The sequence below is a fragment of the Tenrec ecaudatus genome, chromosome 14 (assembly GCF_050624435.1).
Source record: "Tenrec ecaudatus isolate mTenEca1 chromosome 14, mTenEca1.hap1, whole genome shotgun sequence".
Classification (NCBI taxonomy): Eukaryota; Metazoa; Chordata; class Mammalia; order Afrosoricida; family Tenrecidae; genus Tenrec; species Tenrec ecaudatus.
In genome coordinates, this window is record NC_134543.1 from 33412298 (window position 1) to 33438536 (window position 26239).

At 39.1% G+C, this 26239-nt stretch overlaps 1 protein-coding gene across 7 annotated transcripts in view; it reads right to left on the bottom strand.

The window, feature by feature from the left end:
* PCNX1 (pecanex 1) overlaps window positions 1-26239 on the bottom strand; it is a 182609-nt gene that overhangs the window by 72561 nt on the left and 83809 nt on the right. For 2 of the 7 annotated variants that reach the window (XM_075531994.1, XM_075531993.1), the window contains exons 8-11: window positions 24276-24460; window positions 6050-6140; window positions 5103-5160; window positions 2725-2942 (exon numbers count right to left, since the gene is read on the bottom strand). In XM_075531994.1, coding sequence (XP_075388109.1) covers window positions 2725-2942; window positions 5103-5160; window positions 6050-6140; window positions 24276-24460 — 552 coding nt within the window. The remainder of the gene's footprint in view (window positions 1-2724; window positions 2943-5102; window positions 5161-6049; window positions 6141-24275; window positions 24461-26239) is intronic. The other 5 variants (XM_075531995.1, XM_075532000.1, XM_075531999.1 and 2 more) reach the window with 5 other exon arrangements.

Genomic DNA, 26239 nt, shown 5'->3' on the forward strand with positions numbered 1-26239 from the left:
TGTGCCATCAAGTCAATTCTGACTTGTACGCAGCTCTAGACAACAAGCCTAACGATCGCATGGGGTCTTCTAAGCTGTGATGATCCTCTGGGAGCTTGGTTTTGCTCGGATCTCCATGAGAGCACACTGCCCTGGCTGTTCCCCCTGGAGAGCTGCTGGTAGGTTTCAACGGCTGACCTTTTGGGTGGCAGCTGAGCTGAAAGTTGAACTTCACTTCTCTTTAAGCTGAAGAGCATTTTGAATACAGTTTGGGATCTAACTGAAAAAGAAACCACTTTTTCATGTGGGAAGAAAACAATTTCTTATTACAAATAACGTATGTTACACTAGATTATGAAGTGTAAATTGAAACAAAATGTTTTCATTTTGATTTTAAGCTTTCACCTTTGGGGTATATGCATTTCTTTCAATTTTGTTGCAAAATAACTAACCAAATTGTATCACAAATAAGGACATACACAAAATCCAAGTTTCAAAAAAAACTCAACATAATTTCAGAAAATTAAATTTCAAACCTTTAAAATTTTTAATTCCGATAACAAGTAGCTTTGTTCCTCCCATCTTCCAGTTATCTCAAATGACTCAAGACTTCATTTACTAAACTTACTTAAGTCCAAGCTCTAAATAATCCTGGAATGGGCACGTCCCTAGCTCTGCCTTCTGTCAAAGTGGTAAGACAATTTTGTTAAACTGGCAGTGTAAAGGAACCATATATATGACTGATGCCCAAGATATTGCAACAAGCACTGAAGATGATGTTTTATGGAACATAGAGTTAAAAGTAAGATTTAGTCTCATTACTTCTTGAGCAAACTATAGTCACACAAAGAATAGAGCAAATACTTGCTAAGAGTTAGGTTCTTTAAGCCTATTTAACGTCATGGGGAAATGCTCAGTATGTTTGATGGATAAAGCAGGATACCATAGTACATGTTCAGAATAGCAGATGTGTTTCCTTTTGGAAAATTTCTATTAATTTGCCTTCAAATTCACTCATCTTTTCTTCTGCAATGTCTGTTATTAATCCAATCCAGTATGATTTCAAACTTTTATTATGCCTTCCAGGTCTCAACAACTTTTTAAACATATATAACATAGTTATAGCTATTTTAATGCCTTTGCTAATTGTTAGGAATAAACTAATGATGATTTATTGTTTTCTTTTTTCGGTTCATGTTTTCTTTCTTCTTTGCAAGGCATGAGAGATGGAGGGCTGGTGGTATTGAACAACTGACCTTGTGGTTAGCAGGCCCATGTGTATCCCACGACACCACAGGAGCTCCCTGGCATAGTGAGTTAGGCATTGAGCTGCTAACCACAAGGTCACAAGTTCGAATTAGTCAGCTGTTCCAGGGGAGCTTTCTACCCCTATTAAAAACGCCTCAGGGGCCGGTCTACCCTGTCCTATAGAGTCACCCTCAGTCAGAATTGACCCCATAGCAGTGCGTTGAGTTTTTTTTGTTGTTGTTATGTAAGCCAATCAATGTTTTATTCTCGCCATAAATGGTTCATTTTATCTTCTTAGGTGTAAATTTCACCTTCTTGGGTGCTAGGTATTTCTGGGCTCTTGTAAATCTATGGCCCCTGGATGGTGCAGGTGATTAACAAACCTGACGACGGAACTGAAAGGGTGGGGGCTCTGGGGCTCACAGGGACGCCTTGGAAGAACATCCTGCTAAGTTACCTCTAAAAATTCAGCTTCTGCAAACCCCATGGTGCACACTTCTACTCTGAACACTGAGGGGACCCTGTGGATTTCCGCTTTCTCTCCAAGCAGCTGTCCTCTCAGAGCTCCTGTCCTGTGAACCTAGCTGCCTTCATCTCCCTGGACTCACCTCTCCCTCCTCTCAACGCAGGGAGGCACTGGGCTCTGCTTCCTGCAAACCCTGTGAAGGCAGTACACAGTGCAACGGCAAGGCTGGTGTCACTGTCTGCCTCCCACCTGGCAGGAAATCACTGCCCTGTGCCGCCTTATACCTCATGCCTCAAAAATCAGTTTTCAATGTTTAGTCTTTTCATGGCTGCCTTAAGCAGATGGATAAACCAACTTTGTTAGACCGTGTTGGCCAGAAGTGGTAGGTGGGCTTCAAGTTTGTGATGGACTAATGTTGTTTATCACAGTGAGAGAGTACTGCAAAGAAGCAGGCCTCCTTTTATGCCTTGAACCATAATATTCATAAAATCTGTGTAACATAATGTAAAATACACATACCCAGCCACTGCTATCAAGTCGGTTCCATCTCAGAGTGACTGTAAAGGAGGGCCCTTTGGGCTTCTAAGAACTGTACATGACTATGGGGCACAGGGCCTTACAGATGTTGCTTGTTGTGCTGGTTGTTAGATGACATCAAGTCACTTCCAACTTTTTGTTTTATGATAAAATGTAAGGAAATATGGGTTTCCAAACACTGATACACTGATGGTAAGTACATTAAAAATTATTTTGCAGCACTTTTATTTTGTCTTTATGAAGAAATTCTTTTTATTGTGACCAGGTTCAGAACTCAATAGAAGGGAGTCTGGTTTAGTAAGTTTCATGCAACTGTACTTGAAAGGATAAATAGAAGGTATGGATGATAGGTAATATACAGGATAGGTTTTATATAGAACATAAAGTATACATAGTACAAATATATATAATACATTTTATTACCTTATAACTTAGGGATAATTCAACTTAAAATAAAAACTGTACATATCTTGAATATCAAATTACATTCTCACCGATCAAACAGGGCCAAAAGTGTGAGTCTGTCAAAGTTAATGCCAATCCACAGTTGGGGCAGGATCCAAAACCGGTAATAATGTTTAACCTTCTGGGCAGCTTCTTCACTTTGACCATAAGTAGCTCCTAAGTCAGGGCTTAGATCAATGTCCTGTTGCTCCAACAAATCGGTGTCGATGGTCAATAATCTGTTCAATCGAATCTGTGGGAGAGAGAGCTAAAAGAAAGTCAGCATTGAAAAGCTTAAAAATCATCATTCAAAAGTTAATAAAGTCACAATTCTATCAGCTGATAGGCCATCTCAGTTCTTTAATTTTCTATTCTAGACCCAGCCTTGTGAATATTTTATGATAAGATACTACAGAAAGTAACACTGGAAAGTAAACTAAAAACAAATTAGTGGACCTTTTAGAAAAGTTTTATTAAGAAAAGAGTGTCTTAAAATATCTAATGAATCATTAGTGGTTTCACACCTCCCTATTACACTTACGGTCTTTTTTCCCTAAGCTATGCACCTCATTACAAGGGTCACCCCTGAGGTAACCCATACTGCACAAAAGCCTACAGTCGGATTTCTTCCTACAGTCATTATCCATCATGGCTTCAGTGTTGGTGTGTCTGCCACACAACGCCCTCCCGCCCCCCTTTTTAAGCAGGCCATTCATTTCCAGCTACACGAAGAAAATTACAATTCTTTTATTTCAGATTAAATTCATTCATTCACCAGTTTCCTCCACTCTCTGAAAGCATCAGAGGTCCACTGCGTATACTCAGCACTAGGTAGCATTTTGCTATTTGTATGTGCTCAGACTATTTAAAATGAGAGATGGGTGGTGCCATGGATTAAGGATTGGGCTTAATCGCAAGGTTGGCAGTTCAAACCCACTAGCTGGACGATAACACCCCTTGGGCCTGGAGGTGCTGAAATCATCAAAGGGGGCTGCAAAAGCAGACACTGGAAGGGGAAAAATGTTCATCCTGGATTACAGACTAAGGTACAAAAGTTTTTAATTGCCAGGGGAGGTGCTAATTTTATTTTCCAAAAAAAGGGGTGGTAGGCCAAGTAAGTTTGGAAACCTATGCATTAGCTGCTGGTTGGGGAAAGGATAAGGTTGTCTGTTCCTGCAAAGCTGTATAGTCCGAGAAACGCTCGGCAGTTCTACCCTATCCTATAGGACTGACAGGAGTCAGAATCGACTCAAAAGCAGTGAGTTGTTTTTTGAGGAGGGGGGAAATTATTTAATAAGGCAATAAAATCATAATCGTCTTCTCATTTTTGCTTCCCTATAGTTTCCAGGAATGTACTGTAGTAGCAAAAATGGAGAGACCGTCTTTATGCTGCAAACTCATATTTATTTGGGTGCAGTGCCAAGATTCTGCCCAAAGATATCTGTAGTCATTTCTCTAAGGATTTCACAAAACTTGTGCTCTTATCTTTCTTGCCAGGGTTTCTCAAGCTTGGCGCGCTCCCGGCATTCTAGGCAAGGCGATCCTGTGTTGTGGGGGGCTGACTTGAGCCCTGCAGGGTCTTCAGCAGCACCCCTGGCCTCTAGTCACTGGGCATCAGCAGCAACACTCCAGCGTGACAACCAAAACTGTCCTCAGACATCCTGCCAAAGGTCTGCCAGCTGAAAACTACTGCTCCCTGCACGCCCAGCTGTACTCTCCAACCGCTCCCCACATAGCAACCTCAGGACACTACTATTACTTCCTCCTTTGGGCACTGCACTGATCTCTAGATGCTGTCCATAAGGACTGCGTCTGTCTACTTCACTATATATCTGACATATAGCATACTTTAAAAAAGTAATGTCCTTCCTAAGTCCTACCAACACACACCACACACACTGACATATGAATAATCAGTAGTTAAATAATTCCATGAAAACCATAATGCTCAAAGTGAAGCTGTAAAATGGCACAGTTTAGGGACTTGCTGAGTCAATGAACTACTACATGGCTATAAAATATGCAATTACTGAGTCACAAGCCAAAGCCAAAGCCAAAGCCACTGGCATCGAGTGAATTCTGACTCACAGTAACCCATCTAGGGCTTCTGAAATGGCAAATATTTACAGGAGCAGACAGTCTCAGCTTTCTCCTGTAACGTGGCTGGTGGGTTTGAACTACCAACCTCCAGGTTAGCAGCCCAATGTCTAACCCACAGGGCCGCTAGGGCTACTTCATAAATATGATTAATTCAGACTCATGGTAGTTTATGCATTATTTATTTTCTTATCAAAGGACTTACCAGAAGAGATCAATTTGCCATAATTTTCAACAAAATTTTAATTTTGTAACATGTTCAATTAATAGTATTTTTAATATCTACTTAATCTTAAAACCCATCGTTTCACAGAAGCAAAGGAAAACCTACCACATCATGTGGATAAAACCGAACTGAGGTAGAACTGGATACGTGAGAATCCGTGTCACTAAAATGAATTAGGAATAGTTTGTCAATTAGTACAAATATATGTTCTTTAACAATCAGATTTTTAGTTCTCCGTGAACATTTCAAAATGCAAACTAGCATTTCCCTAGAGTTGTGATTAAGAGCAATAGCCAATAATTTGGAGTTCCTATATTCAAATCTCTTCTTCCTGGATGAGAGTCTTAGATATCTCATTTCCTAAATCTGCTTCCCCATCAATAACATAAAAATCACGGTGCCTATTGTCACAATGTTTTTGTGAAAGGTATTTCAATGAGAGAACCAAAAGAAAGTAAACAACATTTGCCTGGAACCAGTACACTCCCAATAAATTTAAGCCATTCTATAATAGCCTAACCGGACAACTTCCATAAGTCAGTCAAGTTTAGATTTCAAAATCTGAAGACTTTAAAACATTTGTGGTGGAATGGATTTTTCTTCTCTCTGAAATATAATGGACATGATTGATACCTTAAGCCCCAGCTCCACACTTTTAGCACAAAAGTTAACACAACAATTCAATCGAATAATTTTTTGAAAGAGAAAATCCTGAAACTCAACTGGAGCTAAACTAATTTAAAGAGTATAGTTTTCTAAATATTCTATCTTTAACAAATACCATAGGATCCTCTGCTTTACATAACCCTTTACAACATAAAAAAATCTCCAAAAAATTCTGGTCTAACTTTCTCTTGAACACAAGATACCCTTTATTTAAATAATAATGCAATAAAAAGTTCTACTTTAATTCTTTGAAAACAAACATACCATGACAACTTATTTAAGCCCAACATCAATGTTTTCAAAATAAGTTACATTGCAACTCTTCCAAATTTTAAGCATGTAATAATACAAGTGTTTGAGTCTCGTCCTAGTGACTTCAGACATACCAGATATTGGATGTTCTTCGTGCTGCTGGTTCAAAGTTCACAAGTGACATATCACAGCCACCAGTCTCATAGAGCGGAGAAGAGAACTTACCTAGCAAATAAATGATGGTTTTAAAAAGTCATTAGAATGCTCAGAATTTTTCCTTTACTATACACTAAGTCTCAGAGTTATTTATTTTTAAATGAACTATAACACATTTTCCCAATATATTCAATCAGCAAGAGGCAAACTGAAAAGGTATGCAAGACAGTGGGATAAAACACCAACGTGGATCCTGTCGTTGGGTGTCAGTCAAGGTCAAGGATGGACATCAGCTTTGCACTAGGTCTCATTCTCGTTTCTTCTGCCCCAAATTCTAAAGTGAAGAAAGTACCCGAGTGAACTTAATACTCTCTCAAACTGCCTACTGATGATGAGGGACCATTTGTAAAGGTGCTCAAGTTTTGTGGTAGTTCAAACTATGAAACCAAACTAAGGACAGCCAGACCTGCTTCCTGAGTTATTTTTACTTTTAGGACAAAACGTGTCAAAACGGATCTAAAGAAGTTCATTTCCTGAATGGCTGTAACACAGTTGGGGACCATTAAATTGCAACATTTCGTGAGCACTATTCATTGTAAAATATTACAAGAGTTTTATTCTAAAAAAATAGTAATAGCAAATGCTATCTCTCTGTATAAAAGGAATAAAGGGTTAGAAATTATATTGGTTGCAAATAAACACAGTTAAATGATAATTTGCTTAGTCTGGGGTCTTAAAGATAAAAAAGCAGTCATCTAGCTGAGAAGCATCAAAGTCCACATGGAAGAAGCACATCAGCCTGTGTGATCATGAGGTGTCGATGGGATCACGTATCAGGCATCTGAGACCCACAACAAAATCATACCCAATGTGAAGGGGGGGGGTACATGGAGTGGAGACCCAATGTCCATCTGTAGACAATTGGACAGAAAGGTCACAAGGAAGGGATGAACCAGTCAGGGTGCAGGAGAGCACAGATGAAATGCACAACTTTCCTCTAGTTCTTTGGTGCTTCCCCCCCCCCCACTATCATAACCTCAATGCTGCCTTACAAATCGGATTAGACCAGATCATGCACACTGTGACAGATAAGAGCCTGCAACACAGGGAATCCAGGATAGATACAACCATCAGGGCCAACAATGAGAGTAGAGATACCAGGAGGATTAGGGGAGGGTGGAGGGAGAAAGGGGGAATTGATCACAAGGATCGATATATAACCCCCTCCCAGAGGGACAACGCAAAAGTGGGTCAGGGGCAATGGAGGATGATGTAAGATATGAAAATAACACGTAATTTATAACTAATCAAGGGATCGTGAGAGAGTGGGTGGAGAGGGAGGAGGGAGAAAAGGGGAGCTGATATCAGGGGCTCAAGTGGGAAGAGAATGCTTTGAAAATGATGATGGCAGCATATGTGCAAATGTGCTTGACACACTGGATGAGTGTATGGATTGTGATGAGACGTAAGAGTCCCCAATAAAAGCATTTAATAAAAAAAGAAAGGGCAATAATAATAAAGGTAATTTGATTAATAGGAACTAAAAAAGATAAAATTATTTCCGATAAGAAATGTTAAAACGCTACATACTACCTTACATTTGTTCCTTACTTAGAGGATCTAAGGTGGCTGTGTCAATGGCAGGGGGAGAGAATAAACAGCGAGCATCAAGTTCCCGTAGGACAATGTGATCAAGTACATAACCCCCGTAACCATCACTTGAGTCCCGTCTCAGCAGCTTTTTGAGGCGTTATAGGACAAGGTTTCTGTTTTACTACCTGGAATAATTGAGGTTATAAATACCAGACACTTTAATAGGGGGATTTCAATGTGATGGCAGGACTGATGTCAAATCTCTCTTCCAGGGTCACAATACCAATAGTTTGCACTAGAGCTTTGTATTTAAGTTAAAGAGTTAAAAAATGACCCCAAGTCTTAAAGGCTTGAAGATTAACAAGCGGCCATCTAGCTCTGAAGCAACAAAGCCCACATGGAAGAACACACCAGCCTGTGTGATCGGGTGGTCCCGAAGGGATCAGTTATCAGGCATCAAAGAACAAAAAAATCATATCATTGGCTGCACAGCTCCATGATACGATCGCCGAAGACAAACGGGTGCATAATCAAATGTGGCGAAGAAAGCTGATGGTGCCCGGCTATCGAAAGAGATAGTGTCTGGGGTCTTAAAGGCTTGAAGGTGAACAAGCGGCCATCTAGTTCAGAACCAATAAAGCCCACAGGGAAGAAGCACACCAGCCTGTGCGATCACGAGGTACCAAAGGGACCAGGTATAAGGCATCATGCAAAAAAAAAAAAAAAAGAATATGTGGATATGTGTGTGTGTGTGTGTGTGTGTATGTGTGTGTGTGTGTGTGTGTGTGTGTATGCCATAGTGAATGAAGGGGCAAGTACAGAGTAGAGACCCAAGGCCCATTGGTCAGCCACTGGAGATCCCCTCATTGAGGGGTTTAGGAGAGGAGATGGGTCAGTCAGGGTGCAATGTAGTACTGATGAAGAACACAGTTTTCCCCCAGATCCTGGATGCTTCCTCCCCCCAACTACCATGATCCGAATTCTACCTTGCAGGACTAGATGGGGCAGAGGTTGTACACTGGTGCATAGGGGAGCTGGAGGCACAGGGAATCCAGGGTAGATGATGCCTTCAGGACCAGGGGTGTGAGGGGCAATGTTGGGAGAGTGGAGGGTGAGTGGGTTGGAAAGGGGGAACTGATTACAGGGATCTACATGTGACCTCCTCCCTGGGAGATGGAAGGCAGGGAAGGGGGGGAAGGGAGACTCCAGATAGGGCAAGATATGACAAAATAACAATCTATAAATCATCAAGGGCTCATGAGGGAGGGGAAGCGGGGGGTGGGGGGGAAGAGGACCCGATGCAAAGGGCTTAAGTGGAGAGCAAATGCTTTGAGAATGATTGGGGCAGGGAAGGTGCGGATGTGCTTTATACAATTGATGTATGTATATGTATGGATTGTGATAAGAGTTGTATGAGCCCCTAATAAAATGTAAAACAAATGACCCCAAAATGCCTACCATATTTTGCTAATGTAACAAGAGAATTATGAAATGTTTCAACCAATCTTTGACAAGACTAGGGCCAGAAAACTCTGCACTTTATTAGATAGGACTATTTAAATATCTATTAGTCTTAAGAAATTTACAAAAATGACTTATTTTATCATGCTGTTTTCTATAGTTGCAGCCCATGTTAGAGAAAAGGCATTCGGTAAAATGCTAAATTTCCTTATTGTTCAAGAGAGGATTATTCATCATGTACCTAAGTCTGCTTGCTTTTCCCCATCTTATTTCACTCAATGCTTCTAACAGAAACCAGATTGAGCTATAATAAATAGACATAAAGATGACAAACTGATTGCTTCTTTAAAAAAATTTTTTTTTTCTGATTGCTTCTTTTATTTATTACTGAAAGGTTTTTTTTTGAGGCAGTAGAGGGGTATAGAGATTGTCAGTAAGGAAATAATAAAATAATGGTTCAACTGAGATTTTAAAATTACTATTTTTATGCTCTTCATTTATCATTCATAATAAAAGGATGGCAGTGCTTTAAAGTTTATATTAATAGAAAAATAATCTAATCTCAATCACTGACCATAAATGCACAAGAATCAATCCATGTTAATGACTAAATTACAGCTGTGGGGAAGGCAGCTGGTTATTGAATGTGAAGTCTGCTAAGAATGAAGGGCATACACTTAAGGATTAATAATCCATCAGTTGCACTTAATTTAGAAATGTTAGCTCTACATTAATAGGGTTTAAATAATTTTAGTATATTCTGAGTATTTAATTTTTCCCTGTTCTTAGAATATAAATATGCCCTGTTATGGGTACACTGAAAATAATAAATCTTTTAAATCGAAAGAACATACCAATCTTTATAGTTTTGCGGTAGAATAGTAAAGGAGCATTATTAAGCTATCATGCTTGCTACTTCATGATATTTTATGCATAGATGCCTAAATAATTGAACCTATATGGGAAGAGTTGTATTTTTAAAAAATAAGTACAAAAAAATAAAAGCAGCCTCACCCACCCACCCCCACCCCTTAACCCCCACAAAACTTTTCTGGGCACAAACAAAACCTGGAAAAATTTAGTCATTTTATTACTACATAAATCTGCAACTGTGAATTCTTCTATACAAAACAATGACTAACAACAAGCAATAAAATTTAGAAATACAGGCAGAAGTACAAGATGTGCTTAAGAAAAGGGCAGCTCTGGTTTTAACAGATGTGCATGACTTGGACAGTATTTTTCTTCCACAAGCTTCTGTCTGCCCACTAAGACTTGAAGAGGATCAGCATGTTCAGGTACTAAAAACACTCCAAGCACTTGTCAGAAACAAAACAGCACTGCAGCAGAACTTTACGGTTTATTCTGGACTTAACTCAAGCCAAAGAGCAGCCCCTGAGTGCGCCCTTTTATCTTCAGGATTGGTAAATGACAATATTTCAGAAGTGACGGATTTTATTCAGTAAGTAAACAACATTGGGGGGGGGATTAGTGATTTAGTAGAAATTTTAGTGACATTTTAATGTAGCAATATGGTAATATATTAAAGACAACTTTAAAAACAACCAAAACAGTAATGAGTATATATTGTAAAACTATCTTAAATTTTTAAGCATCTTCTTAGTATACATAGCAATGTTATATATGTCTCAGCTCAGGTTAAAACCATAGTCACATTTGACCTTTAGTTCCAAAAATCCATATTAGTCTGGATTAAGAAAAAAATTTCAGCTTAAATATAATATTTAGGATGATAAGCTAGCAGAGAAAATCGATTACAAGAGAAGCCATTTTATCATAATCTAACGCCCACATCAGAATTAATTATATTCAATGGAATGGCACTGCTATCATTTAAGAAAAAGAAAATGAATTTCTGACAAAACAAACAAAGCTGGAAGTTGGAGGTTTAGACTGGACAATGATATTGGTCCTGAGAGAGTATCTCCAAGATTTGTTTAAAAGCTCGGTATTTAGTTTTCCTCAGTAGTGAATACTCAGCAAGGACTGCTATCTTCTACCAAATTTTCTTACAGCTTTCTGCAGGAGAACTTCAAAGCAACAACCGCAGTCAATAAACTGAAGTCAGAAGTAACAGGAACACGCGTAAAGCTGGATCAAAAGCCCCGATCCACTGGAAGCATTTCCCGAAAACCTGCAACAGCTCAGCAGAAAACTCCAAAGTAACACTGGCAGAATACTGGCAGAAAGACGAGACAGGAAAGTTGTTTTCTAACTTGTCCTACGTCTCACCATGTGACACACAGTAAATCCATTTACAAACGCCTGTGTGTTCTTCAAGCCCTTCTCATTTTTTCTAAAAGATCCATGACTTGAGAGGGAAAAGTTGGGACAAACAGCATCTACACAGGATTTTCCCAATCCATCCTCATTCCTACAACAGAAGAGGCCACCATAAATGTTTCTCTTTTGACTGATCCAATCATGTCAGCTAACTCTACCTTCTCATCTGTCCTTTAACTTGATTCCCCATTTTTCTAGAGTTAGTGTTAGACCAAAGATGAATAAAAGAGCTACTATATGGGAGGTAGATTTTTAAAGCCGTCTTTTTAGAGGAATAGGGGAGAATCGAGAAGTTCTGGTGGCACAGAACTTGCAAGGCCAGCAGTTCAAGCCCACCAGCCACTCTGTGGGACAAAGACCAGGCTACTCTGTTCCCCAAGAGATGTAGTCTCAGAAACCCTAACAAGCAGTTCTACCCAGCCCTGTCACTATGAGTCAGAATCTACTCCATTTATGATGGCAAAGTGAGAAAGTTTTCAGGATCAGTTCTAATATCTTGAATAGCATCCCCTCATGATTGTGAGTGGTAATTCTTGAGCTTCCTTGCCTTTAAGAAGCATCTGGCTGTACTTCTTCCAAGACAGTTTGTTGTTTTTAAAAGTCCACGGTACTTTCAATCCTGTTCACCTGTACCATAATTCAAATGTATCAATTCTTCTTCAGTTTTCCTTAATCGATGTCAAATTTCATATGCATATGAGGAGATGGAAAATACCATGAGTTGGGTCAGGTGTACATTACTGCTTAAAGTAACATGCAAATGGCTAATAATAAGCGCATTAAAGGATGTTGAAAGTCATCAGCCATGATGAAAATGCAGAAAACCCACCCACAATGAAATTCCACTAGGCACTATTATCAACAATACAGAAAACAACACTTCAAGCAAAACCAAGGAGTAGGCAGATAAGCTACTAAGCCCCTCCATCACAAAGACACAAGACCAAATGAAGCAGATAGATGAATGGGACGGCCTGAGATCAAAAGAAAGTAAGTGGATTAAAAGATACCAATGAAACGGAATACTCAACTAGCTAGATAGTGTTAGCAAGCAGCAATCTAATCTGGGTAGCAAACTGATCAATTACACTGACCTAGGATCACCAGCAAGCAAGACTGTGTCACCTTGTATATTGCAGACTGTTGATGACCTTTCTTCCAATTCCCTCCTTTATATAGGCAAGCTTCCAAGATTATCTGCTCTGGGCACAGATAGCTACACGACCCGGATGCACACCTGTTCTGATTTTGAACCATGCAGTCTCCCCTTGCTCCGGGCAAACAGCAGCCTCTTGGTCTATGAACAGGTTCCACAGGAGTACAATACAACATTTCAGTGCAGTATTTTCTTTGACCACTTCAATTCAAATGATTCCAGAATACAAAAAAGGATAGAATACTACCCACCTTATTTTATGAAGTGAACATGATAGCCTTATACTTAAACTAGATAGCAACATCACTAAAAAAGAGAAGTATAAGTCAATGTCCTTTATGAATGCAAATTCTAAAATTCTCAATAAAATGATAACCAATAAAGTATAACAGTATTTTAAAAATGCATCATCAAGTGGGATTCATGGCAGGCGTGCAAGGATGGTTGTACCTTAAAGAATAATCTTTTTGTGTGTAATCCATCACACACACAAAAAAAAGTAAAGCACCGGTCTTTTAAATTATTACATGAAAGGCCTCTGTAAAATCTAATAACCACTCCTGCTTAAAATGCTCAATAAAACAGGAGAAGGAGGAAAACTCCTCAGCGTCACTGAAGGCACCTCTCTAACCAAAGTCAGCATTCGTTTCAACAAGAGAGAGACGTGAACTCTAACACCAATCCTATTCCATACTAGAGAGCAGGTCCTAGGCAGAGCAATTATCAAGAAAGGGAAATTACAGGCAGCCAACTGGCAAAGAAGTAAGACTCTATTTGCAGATGATCGGGGCCTACACAAAGACAGACCTTAACTGCAAGAAAATCACTGACCCATAAAGATTCAGGAAAGTGTCAGGATATAAAATCTACATACAAATCAATTAGATTCCTTCATACCAACAAAGAGAACTCTGAAAAGAAAACCAGCATCATGTACAATAGTCATCCAAAAGAGGAAATGCTTAAAATAAATCTAACCAGAGGAACAAGTATTGCACTGCTAACGGCAAGAGAGGTTTATATACCACGAAGAATATCCCATGCTCACATGCTCACAGATAACAAGACTTCACACTGTGAAACTGCCACAACAACCCAAAGCAACCTACAGATACAGTGCAATCCCAATTCAGCCTCTTCTCGTCATTCCGTAAACAGATCGGGGGAGGGGGAGGGGTCATCTACTTTATTCACAAAGGAAAGCTATCAGATCAGCAAGGCACTGCACTAAGGAAGAAGAGAACCTGGGGACAGGTATAGTGGGTTATGTCTGGGGCTGTGAACAGCAAGGTCAGCAGGTTGAACCCACCAACCGCTCCATAGGAGAAAGATATACAGCACAAAACCCCTATGTCAATGGTTCTCAACCTGTGGGTCGCGACCCCTTGGGGGGGGGGTGACGTAGAACAACACTTTCACAGGGGTCGCCTGATTCATCACAGTAACAAAATGACAGTGATGAAGCAGCAACAAAAATAATGTTCGGGTTGGGGGGTCACGACCACACGAGGAACTGTCTGAAAGGTCCGTGGACTAGGAAGCTGGAGAACCCCTGCCGAGGGCTGTTGTATTCTGTACTTCAGTGCTGCTGTCAGTCGGAGAGAGCTCCGGTGCCCTTATGACTGAGCCCTCTGCTGCAGCCATGGTGCCGACCCACCCTGTGGAGGGCCTTCGTGGACTTGACTGCTCCTGCACGTTACCCAGCGCGATGTCCCTCTCATGAGACGGTGACACGAAGTCTCAACAGCCATGCCTCCAAGGAGCATTCATTCTAGCTGTAGCTCTCATGACAGATGTGTTCGTTCTTTTGGAAATCTGTGCTGCTTTCAGTATTCTTTGCCAAACGTAATTCAAACATATCGATTCTTCCTCAGTCTTTCTTATTCAATGTCCAACTTTCATATGCATACGAGACAACTGAAAATACTACTGCTTGGGTCTGGCAAACCTTAGTCCTCCTAGCAACTCCCTTGTTTTCCAGCACATTTTGAAAGCGGGTTTGAGCAGCCGACTTCCCTAATGCAATGCATCATATGATCTCTCCACTACTGCTTCCATAAGCATTCATTCTGGGTCCAAACGAATGAGATCCTTGACCACTTCACACTTTCCCCACTTACCATGATGTTACCTACTGATGCAGTTGTGAGAAATCTGGTGTTCTTCCCACGGAGTTGTGATCTACGCAGAAGGCTGCAATCCTTGCTCTTCATCAGCACGTTCATCAAGACCTCCTCACTTTCAGCCAGCAGGGTTGTGATATCTGCATATCCCAGGTTGTTAATGAGCCTTCTTCTAAACCTGATGCGGTGTTCCTCTTCTTATAATCCACTTTCTCTGATGATTGTCTCAGCATACAAATGGAATAAATATGCTGAGAAGATACACACTTTTTCTGATTTTAAACCATACAGTATTCTCTTGTTCTGTTTACATAGTTGTCTTATGATTCAGGTAGATTCCTCATGAGCGCAGTTAAATGTTCTAAAATTCCCATTCTTCTCAATGCTATCACAGTTTTTTATGAACCACACAGTTTCATGTTTTTGCGAAGTCTAATAAAACACAGGTAAACAACTTTCTCTCATTCTCTGCTTTCAGGCAAGATCCGTTTGACGTCAGCAAAGATAACTCTCGTTCCTCATCCTCTGTTCGATCTAGCCAGAATCTCTGACAGCTCCCTGTCAATGTACTGCCGCAGGCATTGTTGAATGATCTTCAACAAAATTTTACTTGCATGTGATATTAATGATATTGTTCTTTAATTTTTACCTTCTGTTGGGGGACCTTTCTTTGGAATGGGTACAAATATAGCTCTACAAATCAAGTTATGGTCACAAAACACAGATCAAGAAAACGACTGGGTGGAACATAGGAATCAATGGCAACAGAGGAAAATACTTGCATACACACAATCCTGTAATGATAGCAACAATCAACTACAAGTGGATAGAAATGCAAGCTGAGGTGTGAGGAGGACAATACATGTAGGTTGGACAGAGGTTATTTCTACACAGGTACTTCTACATGCTACAAATACATCCAAGAACAGAGCAGAGCATATAGGAGGGAAATCTGTGAACCATACAGCTTGAGGGAATGAACATGCATCGAGGATCTAGACCACAGTCTCAGGAGATATCAAGGTCAACTGGTACAATATAGTCCACAAATAAATGTTCTATATCCTATTTTGTTGAATAGTACTTGAGATGTTAGAAATTTGTGAGTGGCTATCGAAGGTACAATTGTTGGTCTCCCCTGTCCAAAACAAAAACGTATGAAAAATTTCATTAAGAACTAATGGACCACAGGGACCTCTGTCTCCAGGACTTTGAGATCAGATGAACTAATCGTTATTCGCCACCTCTAAAAACCAGTCCGAACGGATTCCAATTCAAACAACTTGGATCAAGTGGGAAAACTGTGGAACAATGCAACTCAAAATTATTTTTAAAAATCCAAACTTATTGCTTTGACAGACACTAGAGGAGCCCCCAGGACCATGGCCCTTTGTCACCCGCACTCCTTATAACAGCGGATCTCAACCTGTGGGTCATGACCCTTTGGGGGGGGGGGGGGGAGTCGAACGACTCTTTCACAGGGGTTGCCTGATTCTTAACAGTAGCAAAATTACAGTTATGAAGTAACAACAAAAATAATTTAATGGTTGGGGGTGGGGTGTCACCACCACATGCGGCATGAGGAAGGTGGAGAACCCCTGCCTTATAACCTCAACCACTGGAGATCACAAGGGCAGTACAGGCCCAAGGACAAAGGAAGGAAGGGTTAGGCAAGGAAAACGCATGGCAACCGGAAGCACAGGCCAGAAGTGGTACGTGCGATGGTACTGTTATGTGGAAAACTGAATTTTTTGGTATAACCTCACCCAGTTTATAATAAAAAGTTTTTGAAAAATAACAAGTGTTGGTAAATATGGGGAAGAAAACGAAACCCTCATCCTTTGCTGATGGAAATACTAAAGATGGTGCCACCACCATAGGAATTTTGGCTCTTCACGAAGTTACCTATAGAATTGAGGCCCAGTAACTCTAGGTATATACTCACACGACTGGAAATAGGCCTGCAAACTAAGACTAGTCCACCAATGTTCACTGCAGCATTATTCAGATAAGGGACGCAGATAAGTGTGATAACTAGGTACACTAAAACATTATTCAGTGTTAAAGAGAAAACCAGTTCTATAGCATGATAATCCTTGAAAGCATTATTCATGTAAAATTTCTGGACCAAAAGACATGGGCATTTTGGTTTCTAACTCTAAACTGCTCTTTTTCTAGACCTCATTAACCTTCCAATCGATGAGAAAATCTCAATCTTAGTTCTTAATTTGTAGTTTTAAAATTACATACAAGGTTAAGCTTTTGCCCATAATTGCAGGTCCCTTCCCTTTCTCTTTTTCTGAACACCCATGTTTGCTAGTACATCACTGATGGTCTACTACAACAACGACTCCCCTCTAGTCTTGTACAAAACAGCCCCTCCCACTGCCTTTTAATTGAGCATATGCAACCCAACGAGGCAGACCACCCCCAGCCTGTGTGACTACCTGTAGACAACGGGAGGGAAAGAGAGCGCAGGCTCGTGCTTCAGGTCACACAGTCGGAATGATGCAACTAGCTGTCTGTCCCTTTTCCTTCTTCAATATGACTCCCTTTTCTTTTTGCTAGGAAATGTCAACAAGTGGAGCAGTCATTCTGGGCCAGGTAGAGAAGTCACACGTAGAAGGTAGCAGGGCCAACCCACCAGCCAGCGCCAACTATTATTCTGTTTTACTCTGTAAGTATCTAACCAACACTAAAAGCTACCTTACATGAGGGGCCTTCTAAATATTCTGTTTTAAAGCCCCCTCACCTTCTAATATATGCATTATCCAACCTTAATTTACAATCTTCAGGTTGTCTAATGCTTGAAAGCAAAAAAGCTAGCCAGATGCTTCCATAAATTCTTTACAACACAGAATGCCAAGCAACACGGTATCTCGAAACCAGCCCCTGCTGTCTTAAATAAAATTTCAGAAATAATATTCTAGTAGTCTTTCCTCAGGAATGACGATAAACTTCTGAAAACTACATAGTGTAGTGGTTCTCAACCTGTGGGTCATGACCCCTTTGGGAGTCAAACAAGCCTTTCACAGGGATCGCCTAAGAGACCATCAGACAACAACTGTAAAAAAATTAGTTATGAAGTAGTAACAAAAATAATTTTATGAGGAACTGTATTAAAGGGTCATAGCATTAGGAAGATTGAGAACCACTGACCTAGTGGATGAGTGGAATAAAATAAATTGTCTACATTTAATATTCACTTTTAACATTCAGACACCAAGAATCCCTACAGGATAAGTGAACACTGGAACAAGGTTTTTATAAAGCAATTAATATTACATCAAAAGCCTCAATAATGTTCATTCGCCTTGCCTACTAATTCCATTCCTACATGGTTATTTTGAAGAAATCAATAAAGCTCAACAGAAAGGTTTATGTAAAATCTGTTTAGCATATTGTTACGATGGAAATATCTTGAAGGCCAAAAATTAACATTTTTAATTAATGAAGGGTAATAATAGCAGTAATAATTATAAAATAAATAGCATTGCTATATTCATGTTTTCATAACTTTTACCACAATGCTATGAAGCAGGAATTATTACTATCCCATTATATATATGAGGACAATGAGGCAGAGAGAAAATAACTTGCTCAAGGTCACACAGTAAGTGATAGAGCTTGGATTTGAAGCCAGAAGTCTGGTTCCGGAGTCCATGATACTGTACTGCCTTTCAAGTAGATCATATTTCATTTCATTTTAAGACATAATTCCATGTGGACATAGGTCATCTTTGTTATATCAATGAGATAGGTTCAATGTAGAACTTACCTCAAGTCTCTCTCTTTTCAGATATAAGAGATTCAACCAGGGGACGAGTAAGCAAGGGCAGGTAAGATAGATGCTAAGACACTTTCCAAGGAACCAGGACGCTGGAGCGGAAGAGAGAAGGACCACACAGTGTTCTTCAAAGTGGGCTCTCCCACCCCCGGGAGGGGAGGTGGGGGGGAGGCACTGGACCCATCCAGTGGTTGGGGGTGGGGTGGGGGTGTGTGAAAGCAGATACCCACACAGTATCCTAGATTATGGGCTAGCGTACAAACGTTTCTCATTGCCAAGGGGATACTGAGCACTTTTATTCTGAAAAGAGGGTGGCTGGTCAAATAAGTTTGGGAACCTATGAGTATAGCCTCTCAAAACAAAAGCAAAGGCAAAACCCAAGAACACTTGATAACAGAAGTAAATGTTCAGATCGGTTATATGTCAAGAACAAGCTATATAATTCACGTGGTAGCACAAAAGTCACACACCGTGACCCCAATCCCGCTCAAGAAAAGCACATGCATGTCAGCATTCCAAAAGGCAGGAGCGAGCCCACAGCAAAGCGTTTAAAATACCATGTGACGACGTGAAAGCCAACGCTAATTTTCATATTTCCCAGTATCTCTAAATGTTCTCAAGCTTCTATCACTGTTAGAAGGAAAAGCATACTCTAATTTCATTTTTTTAAGTTTAAGCAGACTGTTTCCTACCATCCTTTTTACCTTCCCTTCCTTGTAGATATAAGTAAGCATTTTTATTTATTCTTTCAGCAAAACATAATATTGTATTTAATATATGCATTCAGTGTCACCCCCTACCAACAACAAAAAAGTAAACAAAGAAGAGCCCGGAAAGTATTTTTGTACTCACAAATAAATAGAAAAAACAGCAAAGGATAAGATCCCAGTCCATGAAAAAGATGTAATTTTTTGTTTACATGAATATAAAGAACACACCATCACATAGGGGCCTGAACCTGTAGTTCTCTGACTGTATCTAGATCAACAAGAATGGAATGAAACAGCCCCAAATGCTACAGAGTAGTACACAACGCAGAGTACCCCCCTTTTTTTTAAAGTCTGATGCTCTTTATTTTCTCAGGGGTCACGGGGCCAGAACAAACGAGCCAAAGGCATCGATGTCCAGTCGGGCCACCTATCTAGCTCAGCCCCCGAGGCCCTGGGGATAGCTCAGCTCAGCAGGAAAAAGGAAAGGTGAGCAGGCCAGCCCTACCCTGGCTCCAAAGGTCCCTGCAGAGTACCTCTTTTAAACCCCAAGACTAACTCTAGAAAAATCATCAAAAGTATTTTAAGTTTTCTGAGTCTTTCCTGTTTAAAACAACACACAAAAAGTCTCTAAATCACATTTGTTTAATAATAAAACCTACAAATGACATTTGCTAATAATACATAGCTGCTATAAACTGCTTTATTAAACAGGCTGCCAGCTTTCCTTAAAGTCTTTATGTCGAGTTTAGCATTACTCTAAGCACATTTTCAAGTTAATTCTGTAGTAAAGAGGATTACCTCAAAGAATATCTTCTTTGTCAATTCCTTTACAGTAATGAGGGAATCTAACAAAAATCTTTATCACTTTTTAAGCCTCTAATGCAACAAAATTAAGAACGTCTTAAATTATCAGAGGAAGTCTACCTATGATACTCACATACTTATTTACATTTTCAAAAACCCAAAAGTCCCTTGTCTTTTAGTTTACTGCCTCTAAGAGTAGTTTCCCTCCGGGCTCAAATAAAAATTAAATCATAATTATATAGTTTACATATATACACTCACGACTGACCAAAAACTAATTTCAAACACAACACCTACATGGTTTCCTATTCCATCTGATGCTAACTGATGCGGTGCCACATATTAAGAGCTTATAAATTATCGTGGCACATTTCATCACTGCATGGAATTAACAGTCTGAATTTACAAAGGAAGCCGAGATTAACATAAAAACTGAGAAGTGATTGCCAAGTTTTGTTGAATGGGCTTATTCGACCGAGAACAGAACTTTAAGGGCCCGTGGATTTACAGCCTCTCATGTGACTCATTAGGCATGAAGCCACAGCTTGCTTTACTTAGTATAAGCAGTTTAATTCAGAAAAGCATTATGTGCAAATAAACAAGTTCATGAAGAAAACTGACACAGAAGGAAACTAACCTTTAGGATTTGATCTTTATAAAATAACATGTTATATATGAAAGGGTTTTAGAAATTACCATATTTGAAAAAAATCCCTTTTTAAAGATGTTAACTTCAAAACTCACATCATTTAAAGATTTAATAATAAGTTCACAAGGAAATTAAGTCTATAAAAAATAAGAAACAATCAATCTTTTCAACTAGATTTGAAATCATACCACTTTTAATTCAGTGTTTAAAATTAATTATGATTTAGCAATTATGCCTGCTGAACATGATCAAAACTAAATTATCCGGAGAGGAGACAAGTCAATCAGGATGCAGTATAGCAATGATAAAACATACAACTTTCCTCTAGTTCCTAAATGCTTCCTTCCCTCCCCCGGTCCCCTATTATCATGATCCCAAATCTGCCTTACAAAACTGGGTAGACCAGAGGATGTACACTGGTAAAAACTGGAAATACAGGGAATCCAGGGTGGATGATCCCTTCAGGACCAGTGGTGAGAGTGGCAATATCTGGAGGGTGGGGGACAAAGGGAGAAATGATTGCAAGGATCTAAATATAACCTCCTCCCTGGGGACAGACAACAGAAAAGTGGGTGAAGGGAGACGTTGGAAGTGTAAGATATAACAAAATAATAATTTATAAATTATCAAGGGTTCATTAGGAAGGGGGGAGGGAGGGGAAAATGAGTTGCTAATGCCAGGAGCTTAAGTGGAGAGCAAATGTTTTGAGAATGATGAGGGCAACAAATATACAAATGTGCTTGGCACAATGGATGTATGCATGGATTGTGATAAGAGTTGTACAAGCCCGAATAAAATGATGAAAGAAAAATAACAAAATTATCTTCTGCCGAATAAACTACTGATAAAATCTTTATAGTAGTGTCTTTAATAAATGTTTCTACTGTAGCTAATATTACCTGGTGACCTTGAAGCATTAGTTAAAATACAACATAAAATTAAGTATTCCCAAGTTTAAATATAGGAAATGTTGTTCTCTCGCTTTGAACAGTGAGTAAAGATACAAAAACCAGAGTCTAGGCTTGAAATTAAACAGTATCTGACCCAAAGTTCCTTTAATCCAAGAAGGTTATGCCTACAGAGCTTTTGCCAATTCAAAGGCAAATACAACTCTGTATGTCTACCTGTCTCTATGGGAGGATATAAATATATTCTGTGCAGTTAAAAATGCTTAATTGGAAAACTTAGATATGGAAAGAAGTTATTGGTTGCAAGTTCTGCATAGTGAGGAACTAACGTTAACATATTTAACATACACAGTATCCAAATTCCCTCTCTAGCAAAATCGGTTTAATTCCTCTGCCAAACCCACTGCTATTGAGTTGATTCCAAATCATAGCAACCCTCCGGGATAGAGCAGAGCTGTTGCTGAGGCTTTCTGAGGCTGTGACTCTTTCTCCTGCAGAGCAGCTTGGGGGTTTGAATTGCTGCCCTTCCAGTGAGCATCCAGCAAGAAAGAGTCCTGGAGTGAGCCTCCTAATGCTTTGCTGACTCACTCAGAGCATTAAGCACAGACCGTGTGCTGTATATTCTAGGGAATGGATATAGCATGAATCAGTTTTCGAATCCCATCGACTGTTTTGTGCCTAGCTATGAGAGGACAATTAATATAAAAAATTACTATCTTAAATAACCACCAGCAGATGCTAAAATCCCTACCAATCAGCAGGGGCATGTTTTTCGTCATACCTGACAAGACAGTACACATATACATTATTTGCGACAATCTGTACGTGGCTTCAGGATGGAACTTTTTTTTTAAACCCTAATCCTAACCCTCAGGATGGAACTTGACAATTAAATGTCACCTAGCAGGTGAGCACAGTAGCTATTTTTATAAAAGAAAATCACCTATTTCATTTTATGCTGGGTCTGACAAACAGGAATCAAAAATAGATCAAACTGAAGTTTATCTTAATCTACTGCCATGCAGCAGTGAACGAACAACGAGGATTCTCAGTCTGCATTCAGAGGAGGAACACTGGGTCATCGAGAGAAAGACGAGGGCATGACTACTTGCCTGACCACACCTGGAAGTGAAGTATCCGTTTTAAATCAAAGCCCCGTTACGAAAATGACAGTTATCTTACTCTCAAAGCACCCTCTTTACAGACTGGTTTCTGATTACAAATTCAAGAGGAAAATCGTCTAAATTTGAGATTTAAATGTTTTATTGCCTGTGGTCTTTCTAAAAGAAATCACCATGTAGTATTATAAATATTTCAATCACTTTAATGTAACATTTGCTAAAGATTCTTCTTTTCGTCAATACGCATCAATACCTTTAAAAAAATCATTTTACTGGGGGCCCGTACAACTCTTCTCACCATCCATCCATCCATTGGGTCAAGCACATTTGTACATTTGTTGCCATCATCCTTCTAAAAACATTTGCTTCCTGCTTGAGCCCTTGGTATCAGCTCCTCATTTTTTAACTCTAAGAGATTCAATGACAAAGTCTCCACCCGCCCTGAAAAAAAAACATCTCTAGCTGTTAATAGATTCTGACTCATCATAAAGTTACGGGGCTGAATAGAACTCCAAGGCTTTTCCAAGGCTGTAACTATTTATAGAAACAGATTGCCACATCTTTCTCCCAGTGAGTTTGATGTGCCCACCTTTCAGTTAGCAGCCAACCATATAACCACTGCACCACCAGGGCCCCCAAATGAACAGCATATGAAATTTTTATTATACCTCATTTGGATGCTTGTTGTCACATATCTTTCAATCTAAAGCATTAACTGAATTACCATCTTTATTAATAAGGGGCAAGTGTAACATGGATAATACAAAATTGTAATGGCATGCAATGTAGTCAAATACCTATTTTTAACAAGACTTTCTTCCTCCTTATAAATACTCAAATCATTCTTAACCTGCTTTCCAAGCACAAGAAAGTTGAATATACAAAGGAGAAACAAATTATGTAAGATAATGTTCAATGAGATCTTAAACTATACCTCCCCTGTGAGGATTTAGAAGTCAGCTATATATATATATATATATATATATATATGTGTATTAACAGGAAATATAAGCTTTATAAAGTAAACCCTAATGTGAGGATTTAGAAGTCAGCTCTCTCTCTCTCTCTCTCTCTCTATATATATATATATATATGTAAGTGTATTAACAGGAAATATAAGCTTTATAAAGTAAACCCTAATGTCCCCTCAGATCTTACATTTAGAATTGTACTAAATCTTATACACTGATTATGGCATATAGAATACTAAAAGAAACCCAAATCACAGAGCACTAGAAAATGTTTCCCTTTCTTAGAACACATTGATAAAGAAATTAAAGTTTACTGAAAACAATTTTTTTAAAAAATCAACATTTCTTCACCTGGGAATAACAGATTTGCCAAACACTAAAGCATGAACAATACTATTTTTAGGCACATATTAATTAAGGCACATTCAAATGACAGTGAAGGCTGAGAGCCCAGAGAAACAGGAAAAAAAAGGCAAAAGGCAAATTTTCCTTGTACACAGGGCAAATTCTTTAAGAAAGTCTTATTACAAAGCAACCTGAAGAAAATCTTGCAATTGCTACCCACTATTTGCGGCATTAAAGTTTTGTATCACCAAGATTACATAAGGCCTGCATACCAAGTTCATCGTGCACACTGCTGCCTCCAACAGCAGATGCATCGTCATGTGATGCTTCTAAGTGGACACTCCCATTTCTCACCAGCAAGCAGGCACTAGCACTGAGCACTGCAGCCTGGGAAGGGGGGCGGGACTGGACTTTGACCTGGGCTGTGGACTGCTGGCCTTGGTGACCATCTTGAAGGCTAGGAAAAAACACGGATTGGGGAGACATTACAGGGAAGAAAAGAGAAAACAGTACCTAGAATGACTTCAATACAGAAAACCGATTTCAAATTTTAATGTATCCTAAGGAAGAGCCAACAAGCTTTGTGAAATACAGAGATTAAATAATCCTGGCCCTTAGAAATCTGACTCGCAGAATGAACACAATAATCATTTCATGCTTACTTGTTTAATCGGTCAGTATGCAACTTTCCCCGGCCTCAATGTAAGGAAGGTAAAAGGAAGCAGCAGAGAGGAATCACGAGCACATTCCACGGCATTTCATGCATGTGTGTGACAGCTGATTCCCCAAGACACAAACTCTAATTCTTACCTAAAGTATGCACTTTTCTCTACAGTCTTGTAGTAGAATTCTAAAGTTGTTCTTTCAAACATTCTGGCACCCCAAGTTAACAATAATAATAAAGTTTCTATGTACTTGGAAAGCAAATAAACTTTATAAAATACAACCAAGATTCAAATTCTAACTCAAAGAAAAATTACAAACTAGTGAAAGAGAGTAAGAACCAGAAACACTAACTGGACCAAATGAAATGCAAATATGGTAGAAATAGAATCAATAAAACATGCAATATATGAAAAGTCTACATATTGTCAAGTAAGGCAACAGGCTTTCTGTACAAGATACTGGCTAACAATTATGCTTTTTTATCAAATGGTAGTTCTTTTTTCAACTGTTAATATAATCTCATTAGCAAGAATCAATCATATTAGGAAACCTTTTAAAAATTGCCAATCAGTGGTTTACCAAGGAAATTCTTTAATTTTAAAGACAATGTTAGATACTCATTTTACAGTAGATATATTTATTTTAAATTAATGAATTATCTAAAGTTAGGAAACTTAGATATGTTCATATTCATGTATTTTGAAATGCTACAAATTTCCATGTTCTGAGTATATGACTTCTCCAAATATAAACTCATGCAACTCATTAAAGCATTTAGAATATAGTTACTATCTGTCACTCTCTACATGACACTGTCCACTTCAGTTTATTTTGAACAAGTCTGAGACTTGTTGCTCACAGTACAAGATGCCTCAAAACACACACACACACACACACACACACACACACACACACACAAGAAAAGAGAGATGGCTAGGATGGCCTTTTTGAGTTACTTTCATCATTTTTCATGAGTTTCAAATCCTCTTGAATCGTCTCAATTCAGTACAATAGTTTATCTGATGATGATACAAGAATAGTTCATGTGCTGTAGACAGAAGAAAACTAGAATTTGAAATAACCATGAAATAAAAGGTTAGGTAGAAATACTTTATATATTGACTAAGCCCATGGTTATAGCAACAGAATACATTCTGGAACTGCACTAATCCAGTAGTCATATATGTCTATTTAAATTAATTAAAATTCTAGTTTCGTGCCCATATTAACCATACTTCAAGTGCTACTGTATTGAGTAGCAGTGAGTAGCTACCACAGGGCGCAGTAACTAGTCACTAGTGACAATGAACAGTGCAGATTACAGAACACTTCCACCATCACAGAGACTCCTATGAAACAGTGCTGCCTGGAATATCGATTTTTCAGAGTCCTGGTAGACCACTGAAAAGTATTTATGCTTACTAGAGCTAAAAGATGCCGGCAACGAATGAAGTATATTAGCAGAATGTTGACTTGCCAATCCTTCCTGGCATTTTTTTTAAGCCATAGCTATTCAAAATATATAATAATTTCTGTGGACTAGAGCCTTTGTCCAATAGACTTAGATCCA